Source organism: Amblyomma mixtum, chromosome 9, assembly GCF_055824585.1.
Source record: "Amblyomma mixtum isolate Tamu chromosome 9, ASM5582458v1, whole genome shotgun sequence".
NCBI classification, from domain to species: Eukaryota; Metazoa; Arthropoda; class Arachnida; order Ixodida; family Ixodidae; genus Amblyomma; species Amblyomma mixtum.
In genome coordinates this window covers 78,285,402-78,308,386 of record NC_143020.1, presented here as the reverse complement: position 1 = coordinate 78,308,386, position 22,985 = coordinate 78,285,402, and the positions used below count along the sequence as shown (strand labels likewise).

The 22,985-nt window shown below is 41.2% G+C and overlaps 1 protein-coding gene across 7 annotated transcripts in view; it reads right to left on the bottom strand.

Annotated features, from left to right (window-relative positions):
• LOC149329812 (uncharacterized) overlaps nt 1-22,002 on the bottom strand; it is a 42,951-nt gene extending 20,949 nt beyond the window's left edge. For 4 of the 7 annotated variants that reach the window (XM_089560488.1, XM_089560489.1, XM_089560491.1 and 1 more), the window contains exons 1-4: nt 21,919-22,002; nt 9,841-10,001; nt 8,212-8,324; nt 6,967-7,011 (exon numbers count right to left, since the gene is read on the bottom strand). In XM_089560488.1, coding sequence (XP_089416614.1) covers nt 6,967-7,011; nt 8,212-8,324; nt 9,841-9,904 — 222 coding nt within the window. In that variant the 5' untranslated portion in view covers nt 9,905-10,001; nt 21,919-22,002. The remainder of the gene's footprint in view (nt 1-6,966; nt 7,012-8,211; nt 8,325-9,840; nt 10,002-21,918) is intronic. The other 3 variants (XM_089560490.1, XM_089560492.1, XM_089560495.1) reach the window with 1 other exon arrangement.
• Between the last annotated feature and the right edge of the window lie 983 nt (nt 22,003-22,985).

Sequence of the window (22,985 nt, the reverse complement as noted above, 5' to 3'; positions counted from 1 at the left end):
GACTTTTTCAACAGACTGATTACACAAGATGAAAGCTGGGTCCATCACTGTGATCCGAGGACTAAAGTCAAGTCGATGCAATGGAACCACTAGCACTCACCGCCTCCAAAGAAGGCATGCGCCTAGCCCTCGGCCGGCAAGGTCATGCTCACAGTCTTTTGGGACCAACACGGAGTAGTCTTGATAGATTTCCTAACAAAAGTTGCCGCGATTACTGGGGCATACTATGCTTCCGTGCCGCGAAAACTGCGGGAGGCCATCAAAAGCAAGAGACGTGGCATGCTCACCAAAGGTGTCCACCTTCTGTAAGACAATGCCCCAGTTCGCAACTCACATGTTGCCCAGATGGAAGCACGCTGCTGTGGTATTGAAATTCTACCGCATCCCCCTTATTCACCCGACCTCGCATCATCGGACTTCCACCTCTTTGTAACAGTGAAGTCATATTTGAAAGACAAGCAGTGTCCAGTTGATGAGACTCTGATTTCTGAAGTCACAACATGGCTTTTGGAGCAACGTGTCGTCATCTACAAGCGAGGTGTTTACGGTTGCATAAAAAGATGGGAGAAGTGTGTGTCCCTGGGTTGTCCCTAGGTAGAGAAGGACTAATAAATATGCAAAGTTTCGTCGCTCTCCATCCACAGGAAGTGGGTAAGGGGGAATCCTTATTTAACGCCCCTCGTATAACTTGATTTGATGTGTTCACGTATCTGAATTTAAAGTGGAAATGACGTGCCTAGTTCAGGATTTCAGAGGTTTATGAATTGTCTGAGAAATCATTCAAGTATTGTCGCTGCTTTTGTCCTGGCTGTTCGCGCCACACTTTCTTCGCAAACTGCTGAAAGGTTTATGTAAAAGACGTTCACCCAGTGCTAGATAATGATTTATTAAGCCACCAATACTTGTTGTATTGGTAAAATAGATTATCGTGTAAAAACATTAGCGATCACTGCGGCGACCCGCATTGACAGAATGCGACAGCATTGACGCCTCCTCGGCAGTCGTCGCCTTTTTTGCCTCTTTTGATCATCTTCTTTTTGTTCGTGAACTTAGATACTGATGTAGCGCAGCTATCATATGCTTTAATCAAAAATAGATTAATTTACTCTGATGATCCCTTCTTTTATCTCAATCAACCATTTTGGTTTTTCAAATTTGGTGCAGTGGTCGCTTTCCCGTCCACTTACTATATCCCAGTCAAGCTTATCAAACCGTTCAGTGGTTTTTGCAAATAATTGTCTAATTAATTAATCTATGTCAATGAAAATTTTTGTTCGATTAATTATCACTCATCAAATAAATTTCATTTCATTTCAAACTCTATTTTAACTGTTTTGCCTATTTTTTCACCATTTTCGCGTCCACGCCTGTTGCCATGTCCACTCACTATATCGACATCCGCGCTGTTACGATGTATGTTCAATATTTTGGCTCTAATTAATTAACTAATCATTCTATCGGCATATTTTTTTTTTGCCCAGCATCCTCACATCATCCTCTATCGATTAGATCCACTCGTTTGATGCTACCTCTTTTGAGAACGCCACAACTGCTGCGGATACGTTTTTCGGACGTGCTTTGCAGGCATGTTTTCGTGAAACGACCCCGCGGACATAGCCTAAAATGTTTTCGCATTAATAAGCGGTTACTGCGGCATAAAATCAATCCTGAAAGTGACGCGTCACTTTTAAAACTTAACACCTCAAAACTCTTCAGGAGTGCTAAGCAGACTGGAAAATGAACTCCAAAAGTCATGTTTCGTAAATGGCAGCAGCAAAAATTCAGCGGCTGCTCTCACTGCCCTGAGCTGATCGACCGGCAAGACGGCAGAAGTCTAACGTGGTCCTGGACTGAGAACTTAAATGCTATTCTTCAAAAAAATTTTTTTTCGCATAAAATTTTTCTTTTCCGTCTTCTTGAGCACCAAGAGGCAGAATACGTACTACTCCGTTTGGATAAAGCGACCGCCGTAGAACGGACAAAAAGTTGCCTATGGGCGCTCGAGCTCGTTCGTGCAACTGCCGCTATCTTATCCGGGCATTGTTTTAGGTCCCATTGAAAGCTTGGAACGTGCGCTTGATCCCTGTACCAACGACTATCGAAATCCTGTATCCGATGCTTCTTCAGGCTATTAATATTAACTTCTCTCTTCTTGCAACTGTGTACGCTTCCCTTCCTACGGTACGCACAGGTTGGCAGATCAGTGCATGTTTGTTGTTCTCTTTGCAAGTTGTGCTACATTTCACAAGTTTGGCAGATGAGCCCACTGTATTCTCTTAATGCCATGCACGTGAATGGTAAAACAGTTCGTTAACCAAGGGCTTGATTTAAAGAGTTTGTTATAAGCAGGGATAAGTGTGCTTAAAGGGTCAGTCTACCGAATTTTATGGACCATATTTTTTTTGCGGCAACCGATAGCTCTTTACTCAAATTACCGTTTAGCCAGCTGTGGTGCCAAGAAGTCTGGTTGAACGTTTTAAAATAGAATTTATTGATGTGGGAACACATCTGTATGAGATGGTAGTCTCATCTGGCAACCATCTGGATTTCCGCAGCGCGGCGACAAACATGGCGGCGCCCGTCGAAGCCGGGCCTCTCGCTTCGGACTGAATTCTCGTTGTTGCTGCCTTTTTCAGTGCGTTCACTGGCCATAAATGGGGCGCCGGTCTTTCGCTTCGTCTCATCTCGCCTATAATAAAACATATAAGAGATAAATTTGCTTTATTTTAATAATTAGAGTGACGATTCTGCGCTCCTAGGCTTAAGTGGAGAGTCGGTTTGTTTACAGCAATGATTCCAGTCCTGACAACCAGATGGCGCCACTATAGGCTGAGTTTATTTTTGCGTCTCTGCTAGCATACGCTGAACTAAAAGTGGGAATGTGCCTGCGTTTTGCGTACGTGTAACTATAAATATTCATGTGATTTACAGAAAAAGCAAGCGGTACGCCTTCTACAGTTTACTAGAACAAAACGTGCGTTTCTCTGACATTGGGGCATACAAATGGTACGTAGTATATTCACTTATGCTTCTACAAAAAAAGACTACCACCTTCTTGAACAAAATGAACGTTTGGGGTCGCCACCATGCATTTTTACGCGACTTTTAACGCCAAAATAAAATATAAATTCCTGCCTAAACCGGGAGCAGTTCCCTCGTTATTGATGTTATAGGGTGCCAACTACCAGAATATCCCATTATTTATACACTCATCTCGGTGAGTAGACGGACCCTTTAATCTTTTTGATTCCTTCGTTACTATTTTTTCGCAGTAGGTGCAACATGCCGACGATTTAACACATCGGGTTTGATGTCGCATTCCGTGAGGGCGTTGTACTTTCCTATCACATAATAGGCATAACGCCACGCTCTCTGTGGTTGTTCGTTCGGCCGCTTTTGTCTGGAAATGAGAGGTACAAACTTAGTCGATATAAGTTTTACGTCTTGCAGGGCTGCGAGCGATGTGACCTGCATGTGTTTCAACGGAAGCCTCGCGTTCTAAGCGTCTTTCCAAATTTCCGCTTTAGATTCTTGCCCAAATGAACACGGTAAGGTGCCGAAAGACTTTGCTATCACCTCCTTTTTTACGTCTCCACCTTTTTTTTACCTTATACGCATTGCGCTCCTACTCACAGTCATGAATCAGCTGGTAACATTCAGTCTGTTACTTTTATTTTGAAGTAAAAATCACAAATCGAGCAAGGACGCAGGAAGAAGAATGAGAAGTAGTGGACATAGGTGCTGTTTTGCAGACCGTAATTTTGCTAATGTTTACAAAGGGCTCTTCGTACAGCAGACGGTGAATGTGAATATGAACGAGGTCAGAGTTTCCATACACAGCATATGCTTTAATACTCGATTGTTCCTGCCACTATTTGGAGACGAGTTGAATATTTCTAAAATGCAAAGCGTGTTGCTTAGCTATCCTAAGCGATACATGTAATATGAGAGACGCCATAGCGGAGGGATCCTGGTTAATTTCGACGACCTAGAGCTCATTCACGAGCGCTTCACATCGCATAGTACACTGGATTTTTGTTGCGAAAGCAAAACTACGCGAGTCGCCGAGCCATTTTTCGGAGCTGATCAAAGGCCACACTGCGCATGCCCTAGGAGCGGTTGCGTCACACGGCGCACAGCGGGGGCGCTGCCTCCGTCGCTGCGCGGGTGACTCAGAGGTGCCGCCACCGTGCTAGTATAGTGCCTAGAAGGAAAGGTACGTCTAGCCACTTTGGCGTGCCGGGGCCGCCGCCGTTGCAGCGCGCTCTCCATCGCCCCTCTCTCTCTCCTCGTTGCTTTCGCCATCCTTAAGGTTTAACCAGAGGTAAACCACATCCAATTTTTGTATTTAGCTTCCATCGAAATTCGCCTGCCGTGCGGTGGTAAGAACTAGCGATCTGTATTTAGCATGTGAGTGCCTAAGTAACCTAGTGGCCGGGGTGAGCTCGAGTCTAATGAATGTCGCACGGCTGCAAACTTTGAAATGCCGCTTAAGTCCTAACAACTTCCGGTTTTCTTTCATGGAAACAAGTTGACAAGAAATGGATGCTCGCAGAAACATTTATCATCTTGAACACTCTTCTGGTAACAGGAGCTAAATTTGGAAATAATGAAGCAAGAGCTAATCAAACCACCCGTCCTCAGTGTCGTTCATGCGCACAGAAAAGCGGTTTTCAAGATCGCAGTTCGCTACTAGGACGGAAGTAGCTAAATAGCAGGTGCCCACCGCGCAGTTTCGGCTGACAGAAATGGATGAATTCGTAATATTAAGTCATTTAATTTGCGCGATATTACTAGGGCTCACTGTGTTCTAAGTGCAGTGAAATAATTTACTGTGCCTTACCAGAGGGGGTGTTTGAGAATTCTCTGGCTGTTTTCTTTGTACTTGAGAATGCAAGTAAAGAGATTATTAGGAGCGAGAGAGAGGCTACAGCACTGTGCAACATAGTCAGAGGTATACAAACATATTAAGCTATAAAAAAACTGACAGGACGCCTAGCACTGTGCGATAAGCAAGAGTCTGCAAACGCTGCGTGCGGTGGTCAATATAATATTTTTAATTCATAGTTATTTCATTCAACTTCTGATAGATGAATGTGATGTTACTGTAAAAATACTCGTTCCCTCAGTGATTCGGGAGCGCCTATCGTGGTGTGTTGTTCCGGAGTGTTCTACTGACGTGGCGTACGTCGGATGATACCGCTTGCTGAACAATGAACGTCTTGTGGTAGTGCTGTCTTGTGGGACGGCACTGCAAGCAGTGCCTTCAGCAGGGGCAGTGTCATGCCGGCGCTAACGAATTAAGAATCTTTATATTAACAGCTGTCGCCTTCAAAATTTCGTTCTGGTTGTATTGTGCTATAAAATGCTATTCAGGTAGTCGCATCTCTGTGGTCTCAACCAGTTATGTTCTTATGTTCTTATTATAGTTCAGTGTCAATCTACAGACCTTAACTAGAAAAGCGTGTTTCGTTTGTTTTAGTGTACTTTTCTTGAGACCGGTTGACTAGCTATCCATTTTGTCGCATTTTCTGACAAGTAACTGCTGATAGTTATTCTGACAGGTTGCCAAGTCTAAACAAAACGTTGTACGGCCGCCGCGGTGGCTCAGTGGTTATGGTGCTCGGCTGCTGACCCGAAATACGCGGGTTCGATCCCGGCTGCGGCGGTGGAATTTCTTCGGAGGAGAAATTCTAGAGGCCCGTGTACTGTGCGATGTCAGTGCACGTAAAAGAACCCCAGGTGGTCGAAATTTCCGGAGCCCTCCACTACGGCGTCTCTCATAGCCCTAGTCGCTCTGGGACGTTAAACCTCATAAACCAACCAACCAAAAGGTTGTACGGGTGTATTGTCAAGAAATATAGAGGCCTGATGGTAAAGTATATCTTTGTTTAGCTACCACCATAAGACTTAAATTCAACGAGATTATTTTAGATAAAACATAAATATTTGCGTGCACGCATCCTTTACGAGATAAAACAGACCACGCAATCTTCACCTTCCAGAAACTTGTTGCTGAAATTCTTGACCATTATATATATATGAACACTAAATAAGCCATGCACTCACAGCTCCTGGAAAAAAAAAAACTCAAAACAGTGTCCCCTAGGCGGCTATCAGTTCCTCACTTAACATCTATGCAAAAAATTCGCTAAGAAACGTAAAGACGGCTTCTTCAACTGAGTGTGTCACCTGTCTATAAGGACTTCTTTACCCATTTTAGTGTGTTAAATCGTAGAGAATATGGAATTTCGACAATCATTCAATCCAAAAATTTTACAGTCGTATGTAACCTTTAAAAAAAAATGGCTGAGGCTTAGCTAAGGTTAAGCCTACTCAGATGCGAAGCATATTGATGGCTAGGCTTGGTAATACATGGCTTTCCTTGGTTGACGTTCATCCCGCTCTTCATCGGTCTCTGTGGCACGCTGAAGCTTTCGCTTCTCGTTCAAATCAGCCCTGCTTCTAGGCGGCATCCCAACACCTGGTCGCCTCGTAAGTGCCCGGAGAGCGAGGCAAGCTCAGCTTTATACCGCTGCTGTAGCGTTACGGGGTCAGCTGCAGCGCCTCTGATGCGGAGCCTCCACCGTCGCGGCCGACCGCGCGACCCGGCAGCTGATCTCTCCTCTGCTGTGACGTCAAGTTATCACGTGGTCAGCCGCCGCGCCTCTGATGTGGAGCCTCCACCGCCGCGGCCGACCGCGCGAGCCGGCAGCCCATCTCTCCTCTGCTGCGACGTCATGTTGTCACGTGTTGTCACGTGGTCACGCTAAAGGTCAATAGTAGCTCCACCGCCGCGCTCGACGGGCTGTAGTGTAGCTCTAGTAATATGCTTCGCATAAAACAAAAAGTGGTATATTTTTACTTCTCTCTAAAACTCTCGGCGTCATAAGATATCAAGACATATTTTCGGGATCTACAAAGTGAGACAGTGGATTTTCAGAAGAGTTAAAAGCTCCTTATTACCTTGTTCTTGCTCTGAGGGTTGGATTCACAACTTTCTTCGTGCATCTGCAAATTAAAAAAAATGACGCGACGAATATTTATAAGCACTGAAAAACCACATAGACAACGCTTTCTGGGGTATTCATGCTTTTGAAGAAGAGGCTGAACTAAAATCAACACTATTCTAAAACCTAATGATAAACGCTCAGTCCGAAGGTAAATGAATTTACGGCAAAATAATTCAGGAGTTTACAAGCCTCGCAAGATAAGTTTCAGTACGAGGTTAGCAATATTTTAACTGGAGATTAAAAACAACGCTCTTATCATGTATCCAGAAGCTTCAAACGTACACGACGTGCGCAGTTCTATAGTCAGTAAGAAGTCAAGAAAAAGCGGATTTACCCCTTCAAAGATCCCCCTTCAAGCCAATTCTCTCGGTCAGTTGTTATGAGCCTTCAAGTGGGTATAGCCTGATAATGCTGGTAGGAGACTGTCGCTTTTCGTCTACCACTCCGTGCATTGTCATGCAGCAGGTTAATAAGAACCTGCCGATGTGATTGGCTATAAAGGGTGCTTGGCGGAGAAAAGCTGCTTTTTTCTTAACTAGTACCCGACTATAGTTGGGTAGGTTGGAAGACGACGCCTTGACAGCAATGTGTGATACCGCGCCAAACACTTTTCGTTTTTTCCTTGGGCTCTGCTCGCTTTACGTGATCTATTGTTGTTCGCTTGCTTGGACCAGAAATATTTTGTGTTAAGATATTCGAAAAGTTAGAGCAAGTCACGCGATGATGCAGTAGCGGCGGCTACTTTAGTCAAATATAGATATGTTTGAGATTAAATATGTCTTAATTCATGCGTTCACGTACCTAAGTTTATAGCTGAACTGATGTGCCCAATGTAGAATTTGTAGACGTCTAGGAATTCTTTGGAAAAGTAACTCAAGTCATGTCGTTGCAATTTGTCCTGACTGTTCGCGTCACACTGTTTTCAGAAACTATTGGAAGATTAGCATATAAGACATTCACGCAGTGTTAGGGAATGAATTACTAAACCATCAGTATTTGTTTTGTTAGTAAAAAATACGATCACGTATAATAGGCGGTAAGAACATAGAAGCTCTCCTGCAAACAACGCACTCTTTTTGAAACTCAAGACCTTGAAGCCTTTCAAGGTAGATAAAGTAAAGCGCAAGATCCACTTGAGAAGTCATGTTCTCTCAACGAGAGCAAAGTAAACTTATTTGGCTGATTTCTCTGCACTGACCTGATTGACCACCAAGATTGCAGCAAAATATGCCGTAGCCCTGCACGGAGGAATCCACCCAGTGAACCACACTAAAATGTTTTCTGGGCATGAAAGTGTTCCTTCTTCATTTCCTGAGCACCAAGAGACAGGTTATATTTTACGCCGTATGGATAAAACGACCACCGTATATCGGATGGAAAACGAAAATGCGTATAGTTGGTTGAGCTCGTCCGTGCAACAGACGCTATCTTATTCTGGCCATTACTTTTCAGACCCAATAAAAACATGGAAATGACAGGCTCTCAAAAGACGTTGTCTCAAGGCAACAACAATCTGCGTTGGTCGAATAAAGAAAGACGCATTTGTCTCACAGCGCTAAAATTTAATGGCACAGAGAATTAAGAAGAATGCACTCAGAGAGCCTGCGGGGGTAACGAGAACCAGTAAAAGGCGACAATGTGCTTGAGAGCGCCCAGCTGTCTTCACAGCCGTCTAATGTACCGGCTCCTGCGGTGGCCATGGTCGACTGCCTTCCTCAGATGCCCGCCTGGCCTTCGGGCTCGGACCTCTCTCTCTATGCCCAAAAGAACTGGAAAGCCGACCGTGATCACCCGAGCTACCTAGAGTTACAGCTCAATGTTACACCACCTCCGGCGCCCGGCCTTTAGCGGTTTCTGTGCTACTTCAGTCTGCACTCCGACAAAGGTGGTATAGAGACGGAGAATGCGCTTTGGGAGTTTTTATTGAATGGTGGTAACAATAATCGCCTTTTGTGCTTTCGAGCTAAAGCTTCACTACGAGACCTCGGGCTTCAAGCGCGGACCGTGTAAATTTGACCTTCTGCTGAGTTATAGGTGAAACCATGAAGAAGAGAAAAAGAAATTGAATCAATATTTATGACTGGGAGTCAAACCCGCGGCTGCTCGAACAGATCTCGTTTAAGGGTCACTCAGCGAGACAAGGCAATCGCCGCCCCCTACACGCCTCGTGTTAAACTGCACCACACTCTCGCTTGGAGCTTTGGAGAGTGTCGTCATCATCAACTCCATCTCCTCCGTCCCGCGGCACTGCCTGCTCACCGTCTTCTACGTAGAAAAAATCCGTGCTGCCAATCCGATTCGAACGTAGTAAACATTCTCTAGTTTTATTCAGCGTGTCGTACAGGGGCGTCTAGTGTTGATTTGTAGTGTGTGTGTGTGTGTGTGTGTGTGCGTTTTATACATCTTGGAATGCCTAGGTTACGCAGACGGCCTAGCGTCTGTGCTCTTCTGTGGAAATACAGTGTGAATATCCCTAAAACTATTGATCCACTTGCTAAGTGCACGCAATCTCTATTGGCTTGCGTCCTGCACCATGCTCTCAACCTGTGGCAACAAATATCAAAATTCTGTATCAAATGCTTCTTAAGGGTTTCAGTAATAACTTCTCTCCTAATGCTACTGTCTACTCTTCCCTTCATATGGTTTCTACAGTTGGGCAGATCTATACACTTTTGTGGTTCGCATGTCATGTTGTGCCAAACTTCACATGTTATGCATATCTTCCCACTATCCTGTCTTAATGTCACGCGCACCAACGTTAAAAGAGTTCGTTATCCAAGGGAGCGATTTTGAAGAGGTTGTTATGAGCTGGGATAGGTGGGCTTACCCTTATAGTTCCCTTCTTCACGTTTTCTCCGCCGTAGGCGCAAGATGCCGACGATTTCACACATACAGCTTCATGTCGCATTAAGTTAGAGCGGCGCACTGTCCTTTCACAGAATGGGCAGGTTGTCAAGCTCTCCGTGGCTGTTGGTTCGGTCGTCATGTCTGGAAATGAGAGGCACAAACCCCTAGGGCTATAAGTCTGAAAGCGGATGTCTTACAGGGCTGCGAGCGAAGTGACCCGTATACAATTGAGTGTGTTGAGTGTGATTTCATCCCAGGCTTAGACAAAGTTTTTATTTTCAAATGTTCTTATTGTCATGGTTTCATTTCATAGTTCTTGCTGTTACAGTGCACTGTTATGTTTTATGTGCTTTCACGATCCTCTGATTACGTCGTGAGCTGGTGTTTTCCTTTTTCCTATTCCAAGGAATAAACCTGCAGTTGGTAGATTGCGCTTAACCTCAGCGTTTGTCCAGTTTCTTTGTCCGTGTACAACTAAGCAGCACAGCATTTATGAAAAGATGTTCCAACTAGCCCAGTCCCAAGCACTTCTTAACCAAATCAAATGGTAATGCTGTAGCAACGACTATCTTTGTGCAATATAGATACGTTTAACTTTAAATATATATCTTAAGTTTATGCGTTCACGTACGTAAATTTAAAACTGAAGTCATACGCCTAATTTAAGATTGAAGAGGTTCAAGGATTGCTTCGAGATATCATTCGAGCCCTTTCATTGCTATCTGCCTTGGCAGTTCGCGCTACACTTCATTCCCGAACTGCTGAAAGGGTTACTTAAAAGACGGCCACCTAGTGTTAGGTAAGAGTTACTAACCCATCAGTCTCTGTTTTGTTGGTAATGAAGACGATTACTTAAAATGGGTGGTATATACGACATAAATGCTCTCCTGAAAGCAACGCGCTGTATTTGAAACTTCATATCTCGAAATACTTCAAGGTAGGCAAAGTAGACTGCAAAAGTACCGCGAGAAGTCGTGTTCTGTCAATGGAAGCAAATGAATCTCCTTTGGCTAATTTCCTTGGTTAGAGCTGATCGACCAGCAAGATAGCAGCAAAATATGCCGTATCCCTGAACTGACGAATCGACCCACTAAACAAGTCTAACAAAATTCAGGGGGCACTTTGTTGACATAAAGTACGGTGAGGCGAAAGCCTTAAGCGCAGTGTTGCTGCTTGTGTCACTGATGTGTGGTTGAGGGGTTAAGCTTCGCCTCTAAGAGTGCAACGCGACAGCACCTTGCAACGCTGCCAGGGAGTCCACAGAACGCCATCGCCCGTTCGGTTTTACGCCTTGCTCGTCGGTAAATTGGTTTTTGAGGAAAGGGAATGTATCTGTCTCGCACACCTCGGTGGACACCTGAACCTCGCCGTAACGGGAAGGGAGGAAGATGGGAGTAAACGAAGACACCGTATTCACAAGACGCGCCTTTGTTCATTCCAAACCATCGAACTGGCATGGCGGAATGGCAGCGTGCTCGTCTCGCACTCCGCACTCGCACTCGACCAGTTTCCTACTCAGTTTTATTTATTTATCTGACCTGACTAGAACGATTAATTAGGCTAATTAGGTCATTAAGCAATTAACTCATTCCCACTTACTTGGAGCATCACTATACGATGCCTGTAATTGGTTGCATGGTTACTAGCCAAAGTACAATTGGCCCCGTTTGAAATTCGCGCGCTGTGACCTCACGACCATTTCGACCAATTGAAAAGCGTGACATTTCTGTCGACAACTTCTGCTTACAACGATGAGACATTAAAGGATTTGGCCTTAAAACATTTTCTTTGCATGAATGTGTTCCTCCTCGTATCCCCAGCATCAAGAGAGAGGTTATATTTTACCCCGTGTGAATAAAACGACCACCGTAAATCGGATGGAAAACGAAGTTGCGTATGGTTGGTCGAGCTCCCCTGCGCAACTGACGCTATCTTATTCTGGTCTTTTCTTTTCGGTCTCATTAAAAGCATGCAACTGACGTGCTGTAAACAGACATTGTGTCGCGACCATAACACAATATATGCCGGTTGAATAAACGAAAAAGACGCAATTGGTTGCAGAGCTAAAAATGAAGGGTACAGAAAACTGAGAAGGATGCGCTCACAGAGCCCGCGGCGGTAACGAGCAGTAGTAAAAGGCAGGACAATGTGCTTGAAAGCGCCCAGCCTTCTTCACAGCCGTCTAATGTACCGGCTCCTGCGGTGGCCATGGTCGACTGCCTTCCTCTGTTGCCCGTCTGGCCTTCGAGGTCGGACCTCTCTCTCTATGCCCACGAGAATTCGAAGGCCGACCGTGATCATAATGAGGCACCTAGAGTTACAGCTTCCCTCCGCTTCCCCATTCCAAAAAGTAATCCCTTTTTTAAGAAAGAAGTAATAATTAGTAACGTTTAGCCATTTCCTGCCTTCTTTCAGTTCATACAACTGAATATGAATGGGTGTGAGACCTTTTGGTGTAAGGTGCCGTCATAATCATCACTAATTATCTTTTGAAGAACGGTACACTGTATGCAACTGCGAAAGCTATATAGAAAGACTTGAGTGAGAGTGACTGCCAGTTGGGAGCATCAAAGCCCATCAAAATTCAACACATTCATAACATCAAGGTATTATAAAGAACTGAATTTACAGTTCATTAAGCATTCAGTATGAGTTAATTCAAACATGTATGGGAATAAAACAGTTTTGGACGTGTTTCTGAGGAAAGACCAAAGATAACGTAGTTTCTGCCTTCTATGTGCGACTGTTAACACTCGGAATTTCTATTTTTTCCCCTCGAAACGCAACTACTTTACTTGTTTGGTCACTTTTTCTGCCCACTTGGCAAACACAACTTCGGCAGGAGATCAAATGCATAGTAAAGAACTACAGAAATACGACGCAAAAACGTCGCTCCAATGAAGGTATAGGCCAGCTCCTAAAACTGCGAATTCCTTACATTAAGTTTGTGGCTAGTACGTCAAGCGAGCGACTAGAGCGACTAGATCACTAATTTCAGCCAGATATGGCTCTGAACTCAGCTGGATTCACATTTTTTTATAGCTTTCACGTTCATGCAATTTTCATTTGCATTTTCTATCCTTCGATTAAGGTAGTAAATTGTTTTGTTTCCTTTAGAACAACACAGACCTTTTGTGAGTCTGTCTAGGGCCGTTTTAAAACGCTTAAAATGAATGGTTGTGATTTAAATAGGTTTGTAAGCATTTTAGAAGAAACAGTAATGCGAGTAACAGATTTATCAATTTCAGTACACAGGTTGTATTTTATGGTAGTGCAACTTTTATTTAAAGAGATCTACCAATCAGCATGCCAATTTTTTTCAGCAAATATCTTAAACTAAAACGACTTTTTGACACGCCTCTTGTCTCTCATGTTTGAGATCTTCAAGACATAACGACTGTAGATCGTAATTAAATACTTGAAATATCTAAGTCCAAGGAACTGATACGTAATAATTGCTCCTTCGATTTAGATAGTAAACTGTTTTGTTTCCTTTAGAACAACACAGACCTTTTGTGAGTCTCTCTAGGGCCGTTTTAAAATGCTTAAAATGAGTGGTTGTGATTTAAATAGGTTTGTAAGCATTTTAGAAGAAACAGTAATGCGAGTAACAGATTTATCCATTTCAGTACACAGGTTGTATTTTGTGGTAGTGCAACTTTTATTTAAAGAGATCTACCAATCAGCATGCCAAATTTTTTCAGCAAATATCTTAAACTAAAACGACTTTTTGACACGCCTATTGTCTCTCATGTTTGAGATCTTCAAGACATAAAGACTGTGGATCGTAATTAAATACCTGAAATATCTAAGTCCGAGGAACTGATACGTAATAATTGCTCCTTCGAGTTAGGTAGTAAACTGTTTTGTTTCCTTTAGAACAACACAGACCTTTTGTGAGTGTCTCTAGGGCCGTTTTAAAACGCTGAAAATGAGTGGTTGTGATTTAAATAGGTTTGTAAGCATTTTAGAAGAAATTAATGCGAGTAACAGATTTATCAATTTCAGTACACAGGTTGTATTTTGTGGTAGTGCAACTTTTATTTAAAGAGATCTACCAATCAGCATGCCAATTTTTTTCAGCAAATATCTTAAACTAAAACCACTTTTTCACACGCCTCTTGTCTCTCATGTTTGAGATCTTCAAGACATAAAGACTGTGGATCGTAATTAAATAATTAAATATCTAAGTCCGAGGAAGTGATACGTAATAATTGCTCCTTCGATTTAGGTAGTAAACTGTTTTGTTTCCTTTAGAACAACGCAGACCTTTTGTGAGTCTGTCTAGGGCCGTATTAAAACGCTTAAAATGAGTGGTTGTGATTTAAATAGGTTTGTAAGCATTTTAGAAGAAACAGTAATGCGAGCAACAGATTTATCAATTTCAGTACACAGGTTGTATTTTGAGGTAGTACAACTTTTATTTAAAGAGATCTACCAATCAGCATGTCAAATTTTTTCAGCAAATATCTTAAACTAAAACGACATTTTGACACGCCTCTTGTCTCTCATGTTTGAGATCTTCATGACATAAAGACTGTGGATCGTAATTAAATACCTGAAATATCTAAGTCCGAGGAGCTGATACGTAATAATTGCTCCTTCGATTTAGGTAGTAAACTCTTTTGTTTCCTTTAGAACAACACAGACCTTTTGTGAGTCTCTCTAGGGCCGTTTTAAAACGCTTAAATGAGTGGTTGTGATTTAAATAGGTTTGTAAGCATTTTAGAAGAAACAGTAATGCGAGTAACAGATTTATCAATTTCAGTACACAGGTTGTATTTTGTGGTAGTGCAACTTTTTTTTAAAGACATCTACCAATCAGCATGCCAAATTTTTTCAGCAAATATCTTAAACTAATACGACTTTTTGACACGCCTCTTGTCTCTGATGTTTGAGATCTTCAAGACATAAAGACTGTGGATCGTAAATAAATACCTGGAATATCTAAGTCCAAGGAACTGATACGCAATAATTGCTCCTTAGATTTAGGTAGTAAACTGTTTTGTTTCCTTTAGAAGAACACAGACCTTTTGTGAGTCTCTCTAGGGCCGTTTTAAAACGCTTAAAATGAATGGTTGTGATTTAAATAGGTTTGTAAGCATTTTAGAAGAAAAAGTAATGCGAGTAACAGATTTATCAATTTCAGTATACAGGTTGTATTTTGTGGTGGTGCAACTTTTATTTAAAGAGATCTACCAATCAGCATGCCAATTTTTTTCAGCAAATATCTTAAACTAAAACCACTTTTTCACACGCCTCTTGTCTCTCATGTTTGAGATCTTCAAGACATAAAGACTGTGGATCGTAATTAAATAATTAAATATCTAAGTCCGAGGAAGTGATACGTAATAATTGCTCCTTCGATTTAGGTAGTAAACTGTTTTGTTTCCTTTAGAACAACGCAGACCTTTTGTGAGTCTGTCTAGGGCCGTATTAAAACGCTTAAAATGAGTGGTTGTGATTTAAATAGGTTTGTAAGCATTTTAGAAGAAACAGTAATGCGAGCAACAGATTTATCAATTTCAGTACACAGGTTGTATTTTGAGGTAGTACAACTTTTATTTAAAGAGATCTACCAATCAGCATGTCAAATTTTTTCAGCAAATATCTTAAACTAAAACGACATTTTGACACGCCTCTTGTCTCTCATGTTTGAGATCTTCATGACATAAAGACTGTGGATCGTAATTAAATACCTGAAATATCTAAGTCCGAGGAGCTGATACGTAATAATTGCTCCTTCGATTTAGGTAGTAAACTCTTTTGTTTCCTTTAGAACAACACAGACCTTTTGTGAGTCTCTCTAGGGCCGTTTTAAAACGCTTAAATGAGTGGTTGTGATTTAAATAGGTTTGTAAGCATTTTAGAAGAAACAGTAATGCGAGTAACAGATTTATCAATTTCAGTACACAGGTTGTATTTTGTGGTAGTGCAACTTTTTTTTAAAGACATCTACCAATCAGCATGCCAAATTTTTTCAGCAAATATCTTAAACTAATACGACTTTTTGACACGCCTCTTGTCTCTGATGTTTGAGATCTTCAAGACATAAAGACTGTGGATCGTAAATAAATACCTGGAATATCTAAGTCCAAGGAACTGATACGCAATAATTGCTCCTTAGATTTAGGTAGTAAACTGTTTTGTTTCCTTTAGAAGAACACAGACCTTTTGTGAGTCTCTCTAGGGCCGTTTTAAAACGCTTAAAATGAATGGTTGTGATTTAAATAGGTTTGTAAGCATTTTAGAAGAAAAAGTAATGCGAGTAACAGATTTATCAATTTCAGTATACAGGTTGTATTTTGTGGTGGTGCAACTTTTATTTAAAGAGATCTACCAATCAGCATGCCAAATTTTTTCAGCAAATATCTTAAACTAAAACGACTTTTTGACACGCCTCTTGTCTCTCATGTTTGAGATCTTCAAGACATAAAGACTGTGGATCGTAATTAAATACCTGAAATATCTAAGTCCGAGGAACTGATACGTAATAATTGCTCCTTCGATTTAGGTAGTAAACTGTTTTGTTTCCTTTAGAACAACGCAGACCTTTTGTGAGTCTGTCTAGGGCCGTATTAAAACGCTTAAAATGAGTGGTTGTGATTTAAATAGGTTTGTAAGCATTTTAGAAGAAACAGTAATGCGATTAACAGATTTATCAATTTCAGTACACAGGTCGTATTTTGTGGTAGTGCAACTTTTATTTAAAGAGATCTACCAATCAGCATGCCAAATTTTTTCAGCAAATATCTTAAACTAAAACGACTTTTTGACACGCCTATTGTCTCTCATGTTTGAGATCTTCAAGACATAAAGACTGTGGATCGTAATTAAATACCTGAAATATCTAAGTCCGAGGAACTGATACGTAATAATTGCTCCTTCGAGTTAGGTAGTAAACTGTTTTGTTTCCTTTAGAACAACACAGACCTTTTGTGAGTGTCTCTAGGGCCGTTTTAAAACGCTGAAAATGAGTGGTTGTGATTTAAATAGGTTTGTAAGCATTTTAGAAGAAATTAATGCGAGTAACAGATTTATCAATTTCAGTACACAGGTTGTATTTTGTGGTAGTGCAACTTTTATTTAAAGAGATCTACCAATCAGCATGCCAAATTTTTTCAGCAAATATCTTAAACTAAAACCACTTTTTCACACGCCTCTTGTCTCTCATGTTTGAGATCTTCAAGACATAAAGACTGTGGATCGTAATTAAATACTTAAATATCTAAGTCCGAGGAAGTGATACGTAATAATTGCTCCTTCGATTTAGGTAGTAAACTGTTTTGTTTCCTTTAGAACAACGCAGACCTTTTGTGAGTCTGTCTAGGGCCGTATTAAAACGCTTAAAATGAGTGGTTGTGATTTAAATAGGTTTGTAAGCATTTTAGAAGAAACAGTAATGCGAGCAACAGATTTATCAATTTCAGTACACAGGTTGTATTTTGAGGTAGTACAACTTTTATTTAAAGAGATCTACCAATCAGCATGTCAAATTTTTTCAGCAAATATCTTAAACTAAAACGACTTTTTGACACGCCTCTTGTCTCTCATGTTTGAGATCTTCATGACATAAAGACTGTGGATCGTAATTAAATACCTGAAATATCTAAGTCCGAGGAGCTGATACGTAATAATTGCTCCTTCGATTTAGGTAGTAAACTCTTTTGTTTCCTTTAGAACAACACAGACCTTTTGTGAGTCTCTCTAGGGCCGTTTTAAAACGCTTAAATGAGTGGTTGTGATTTAAATAGGTTTGTAAGCATTTTAGAAGAAACAGTAATGCGAGTAACAGATTTATCAATTTCAGTACACAGGTTGTATTTTGTGGTAGTGCAACTTTTTTTTAAAGACATCTACCAATCAGCATGCCAAATTTTTTCAGCAAATATCTTAAACTAATACGACTTTTTGACACACCTCTTGTCTCTGATGTTTGAGATCTTCAAGACATAAAGACTGTGGATCGTAAATAAATACCTGGAATATCTAAGTCCAAGGAACTGATACGCAATAATTGCTCCTTAGATTTAGGTAGTAAACTGTTTTGTTTCCTTTAGAAGAACACAGACCTTTTGTGAGTCTCTCTAGGGCCGTTTTAAAACGCTTAAAATGAATGGTTGTGATTTAAATAGGTTTGTAAGCATTTTAGAAGAAAAAGTAATGCGAGTAACAGATTTATCAATTTCAGTATACAGGTTGTATTTTGTGGTGGTGCAACTTTTATTTAAAGAGATCTACCAATCAGCATGCCAAATTTTTTCAGCAAATATATTAAACTAAAACGACTTTTTGACACGCTTCTTGTCTCTTATGTTTGAGATCTTCAAGACATAAAGACTGTGGATCGTAATTAAATACCTGAAATATCTAAGTCCGAGGAACTGATGCGTAATAATTCCTCCTTCGATTTATGTAGTAAACTGTTTTGTTTCCTTTAGAACAGCACAGACCTTTTGTGAGTCTCTCTAGGGCCGTTTTAAAACGCTTAAAATGAGTGGTTGTGAATTAAATAGGTTTGTAAGCATTTTAGAAGAAACAGTAATGCGAGTAACAGATTTATCAATTTCAGTACACAGGTTGTATTTTGCGGTAGTGCAACTTTTATTTAAAGAGATCTACCAATCAGCATGCCAAATTTTTTCAGCAAATATCTTAAACTAAAACGACTTTTTGACACGCCTCTTGTCTCTTATGTTTGAGATCTTCAAGACATAAAGACTGTGGATCGTAATTAAATACCTGAAATATCTAAGTCCGAGGAACTGATACGTAATAATTGCTCCTTCGATTTAGATAGTAAACTGTTTTGTTTCCTTTAGAACAACACAGACCTTTTGTGAGTCTTTCTAGGGCCGTTTTAAAACGCTTAAAATGGTTGTGATTTAAATAGGTTTGTAAGCATTTGAGAAGAAACAGTAACGCGAGTAACAGATTTATCAATTTCAGTACACAGGTCGTATTTTGTGGTAGTGCAACTTTTATTTAAAGAGATCTACCAATCAGCATGCCAAATTTTTTCAGCAAATATCTTAAACTAAAACGACTTTTTGACACGCCTCTTGTCTCTTATGTTTGAGATCTTCAAGACATAAAGACTGTTGATCGTAATTAAATACCTGAAATATCTGTGTCCGAGGAACTGATACGTAATAATTGCTCCTTCGATTTAGATAGTAAACTGTTTTGTTTCCTTTAAAACAACACAGAACTTTTGTGAGTCTCTCTAGGGCCGTTTTAAAACGGTTAAAATGAGTGGTTGTGATTTAAATAGTTTTGTAAGCATTTTAGAAGAAACAGTAATGCGAGTAACAGATTTATCAATTTCAGTACACAGGTTGTATTTTGTCGTAGTGCAACTTTTATTTAAAGAGATCTACCAATCAGCATGCCAAATTTTTTCAGCAAATATCTTAAACTAAAACGACTTTTTGACACGCCTCTTGTCTCTCATGTTTGAGATCTTCAAGACATAAAGACTGTGGATCGTAATTAAATACCTGAAATATCTAAGTCCGAGGAACTGATACGTAATAATTGCTCCTTCGATTTAGATAGTAAACTGTTTTGTTTCCTTTAAAACAACACAGAACTTTTGTGAGTCTCTCTAGGGCCGTTTTAAAACGGTTAAAATGAGTGGTTGTGATTTAAATAGTTTTGTAAGCATTTTAGAAGAAACAGTAATGCGAGTAACAGATTTATCAATTTCAGTACACAGGTTGTATTTTGTCGTAGTGCAACTTTTATTTAAAGAGATCTACCAATCAGCATTCCAAATTTTTTCAGCAAATATCTTAAACTAATACGACTTTTTGACACGCCTCTTGTCTCTCATGTTTGAGATCTTCAAGATAAAGACTGTGGATCGTAATTAAATACCTGAAATATCTAAGTCCGAGGAGCTGATACGTAATAATTGCTGGAATGTGCAAGTAAATGTGTTAGAGTAGGGAACATGTATACGTTTCAGAAAGTTCTTAAAACTTTCTTGCTATAAGCGGCAAAGAGGTGCTGAATTCTCCATCATTTGCCAGATATAGGGTATGTTATATCGCCTGCTACAAATATAATCTCTTTTCGTTTGGGTTTAGCCTCCTCAGGTTTTTTTCTAGCTCGTTACCAAATTTAAAGCGCGAACAATGGCGAACAATAGAAGTATCTAATTATTGTGCTACCCTTTGAGAGCAGGCACCACGAAAGCTATAGCCATGCAGCAATGCGTTTCCAGTTAGAAAATAAAATGCCGGTATGGTTATGTTATATTTCGTGACTTGATGCAAAAACTGTGGATTGTCAATAAAGGATTCTGATGTAATAAGGATATTTAGCATTGTGCCGTGCGATTTTAAATATCTTAGCCTCAAATTCCCTACACTAAGAACCGCCTGTGTGCAAACGAAATAAATTAGCGAGAAAGCCTTGAGCACCATTCGTGCTTTGCTAGCCCGACGTGCAGTAAGTGAGCGAATACTGTTTTTCGCGTACCAGAAGTCGCTCACTCCGCCGACGGCTCCTGTGTTCAAGCCGCGAAATTAAAAGCTGGGGTCGGCTTTTGTGCAATCGGAACAGACTAGCAAAAACATTGCCAGATATTTCGCAACTTTATTCAGACCACAGGATTCGGAGTACACCACACATAGGTGATTATTTCAATGATTTAAAAAAATAGGAACGTCATTATGCTCGTTCGACGTGGAACGTATTTTAAAGTGAACGCATTTTAAACATTAGAAAAGCTGTGGCACAGCACGGAGAGAGTGCCATTCTGGATCGATCTCGTTCTGGGCATACAGTTCATTCAGGTGTACAATAATTCTGCTAAAGTGGCCTTTTGCAGAAACAATAGACTCACAATGCCGTTCCATCAAGCCAGTTTTGCAGAGGCTGTGTCATCCGAATTGAAAGGACATGCCTAAGGTGTTATCAACAAAAGGCGGTAAGATATCGTATATAATGCTGCGCCAATTAAAGTATCTTTTGCCAATTACTGTTGCATGATATCCCAGAAGAGTATTGCGTCTTCGCAATTGATGAAACAATACTCAATTATTTCAGGAGCATTACAAAGGTGGCAATTTGCCATAGCCACAAAAGCACCGTTTTTCGCCGAAGTTCGGACGGGTAATGTTTCTAAGTGTAGGTTATAGAGAAATGCAATTTTACATTGCGAGAAGGGAATATTACATATTCTCATGAGTATGTCATCTTCCAGCAAAACAAAAGGCACAGAACTGTGCATGAGCGGTGAGAACACACTGGCGACATGAACTCAAGAGAAAAACTAACAATTAAGAGAAGAACATCCAAATACACCGCGCGCATTGATCCTCGCAAGCATGGACGATCAAAAACATTACAAATCCCTGTTGCGTCTTTGTGAACAAAGGTAAACATAGTATGTGCATTGAATAGCGACTGTAGGCTAATCAGTAGGAGTGTGATTAGGAAAAATAAATACCAACAAAAAATCAAATGCAAAAACTCTCAGAAAAATTATGATGCTCCTTATTTCGAAATTTTATGGGAGCTCTGTCGGTGTCTCAGGCTCTCTATGGTCGATGTTTTACTTGCTGGGTCGTCGGCATATCTTGCGACAGTATCTGGCATCAACGACTTCTGGCGTCGAACGTACATCTAGTTTTTCGATGCCGTTTGCGCTGCTCGACACCGTATGCGTTCCTATGAAACCGGTATAGCCGGTTTTTATGCGGATATCATTTCTGAAGCACCCTACAATATAAATACAAAAGTCGACAACAGTCGTTTCAGTTATCTCCACGTTAGTTACTGGATGAAACTTCTGCTGCTGTTCACCACGGTGGCAGTCCAGACGTTAATTGGTGTCAATTAAATGAACGGGGACCTTACCCGCACACTAAAAAATAGCTATCTTTGCTGCATGGACTACAGGACTGCTGAGCTCGTTTGCACGGGGCTTTACTCCCTGATTTCATTGCTCAAAAACTCCCCCTAGGAATGACCAGCCTTTTGATGAGGTGATCGGATCTCATGCCCACTGGTCTGCTCTGAATTTCGCTATTTTCAACGAATCACTTACTCAGTTCCTTTCGACAGGCAGCAAGGACGACGGAATCGAAAGCCAACAAGCACCGACGGTTCGCAAACAGGCAACTGATTGTCGGTACGGGAAATGTGCCTTGTTGATAAGAGTTGCTCTCTGTGCGCGCTCTCGCCGGAGCGACAGCGAAGGAAACAGATAGGCATGCCAAGGGGAAGCTGCTGGACACTACCCCCATCTAGCCTTCTATTCAGATTACTCAGTCAGTTGTGAGGCCGCTTTGAGGCCTCCTCCTATCACTTGTTCATCGCATTGTGGCCCATGTCATGGGCTCGGTGGCTCACCTTATGTACATGACCTGTTGGTAGTGCTGTGAAATCTCGTTATACTGCTAGGAAAGAAGGACAAGAGAAGCTTCGCAACAGCTTCGCAACAAACATGCTTGTCGTGTAAATTGCGAAATTGGGCGAGAGTTACCCCAAACATGATTCATTCTTTTGTTTCTACTCGGTCTACCTCATCTTAATACCTGCATTGGCGGTGTATTACAAGTACCTATCCAACCTGAGACTGCTACCACCCTTTTCTTTAAAACGATTTGTAACTCTATCGCGAATTGGCACTCTTGGGCTGCCTTAGATAGGAGCAGCTCGCGCCTCGAGCTTGTTTTGAAGCAGTCGTGAAGCGTTACCAGTGCGCACAGGAGATATGGGGATATCCTTGAGTTTGCATGATACCTCAGAATAGCTTAAACGTTATCAGTTTCGTTGTAAAGGTGATTGCGAGTCCCGCCGCCCGCACAACAAGGCTGTCGCTGAAAGCGAAGGTGGCGCTTTGCTTGCGGCTATACGGGTGTCAGCCAGCTACAACAACACTATGACGTTGGTACGCAAGAACACTACAATAGCTGGAGGAGGATCTCAGCTTAATAGTCAATGAAGTAGTATGATAGCTACATCTGGTTCTCGAACTACCGGCGCTGAAATATCGATCAACGACCAATTTCAGTGATCAAAATTGTTCTTCCTGCATGTAGAAGCAACACTGTGAAATGAAACAAGGCACGGTACGTAAATGTAGTGGCACTACCACCATCAGCAGGGCTG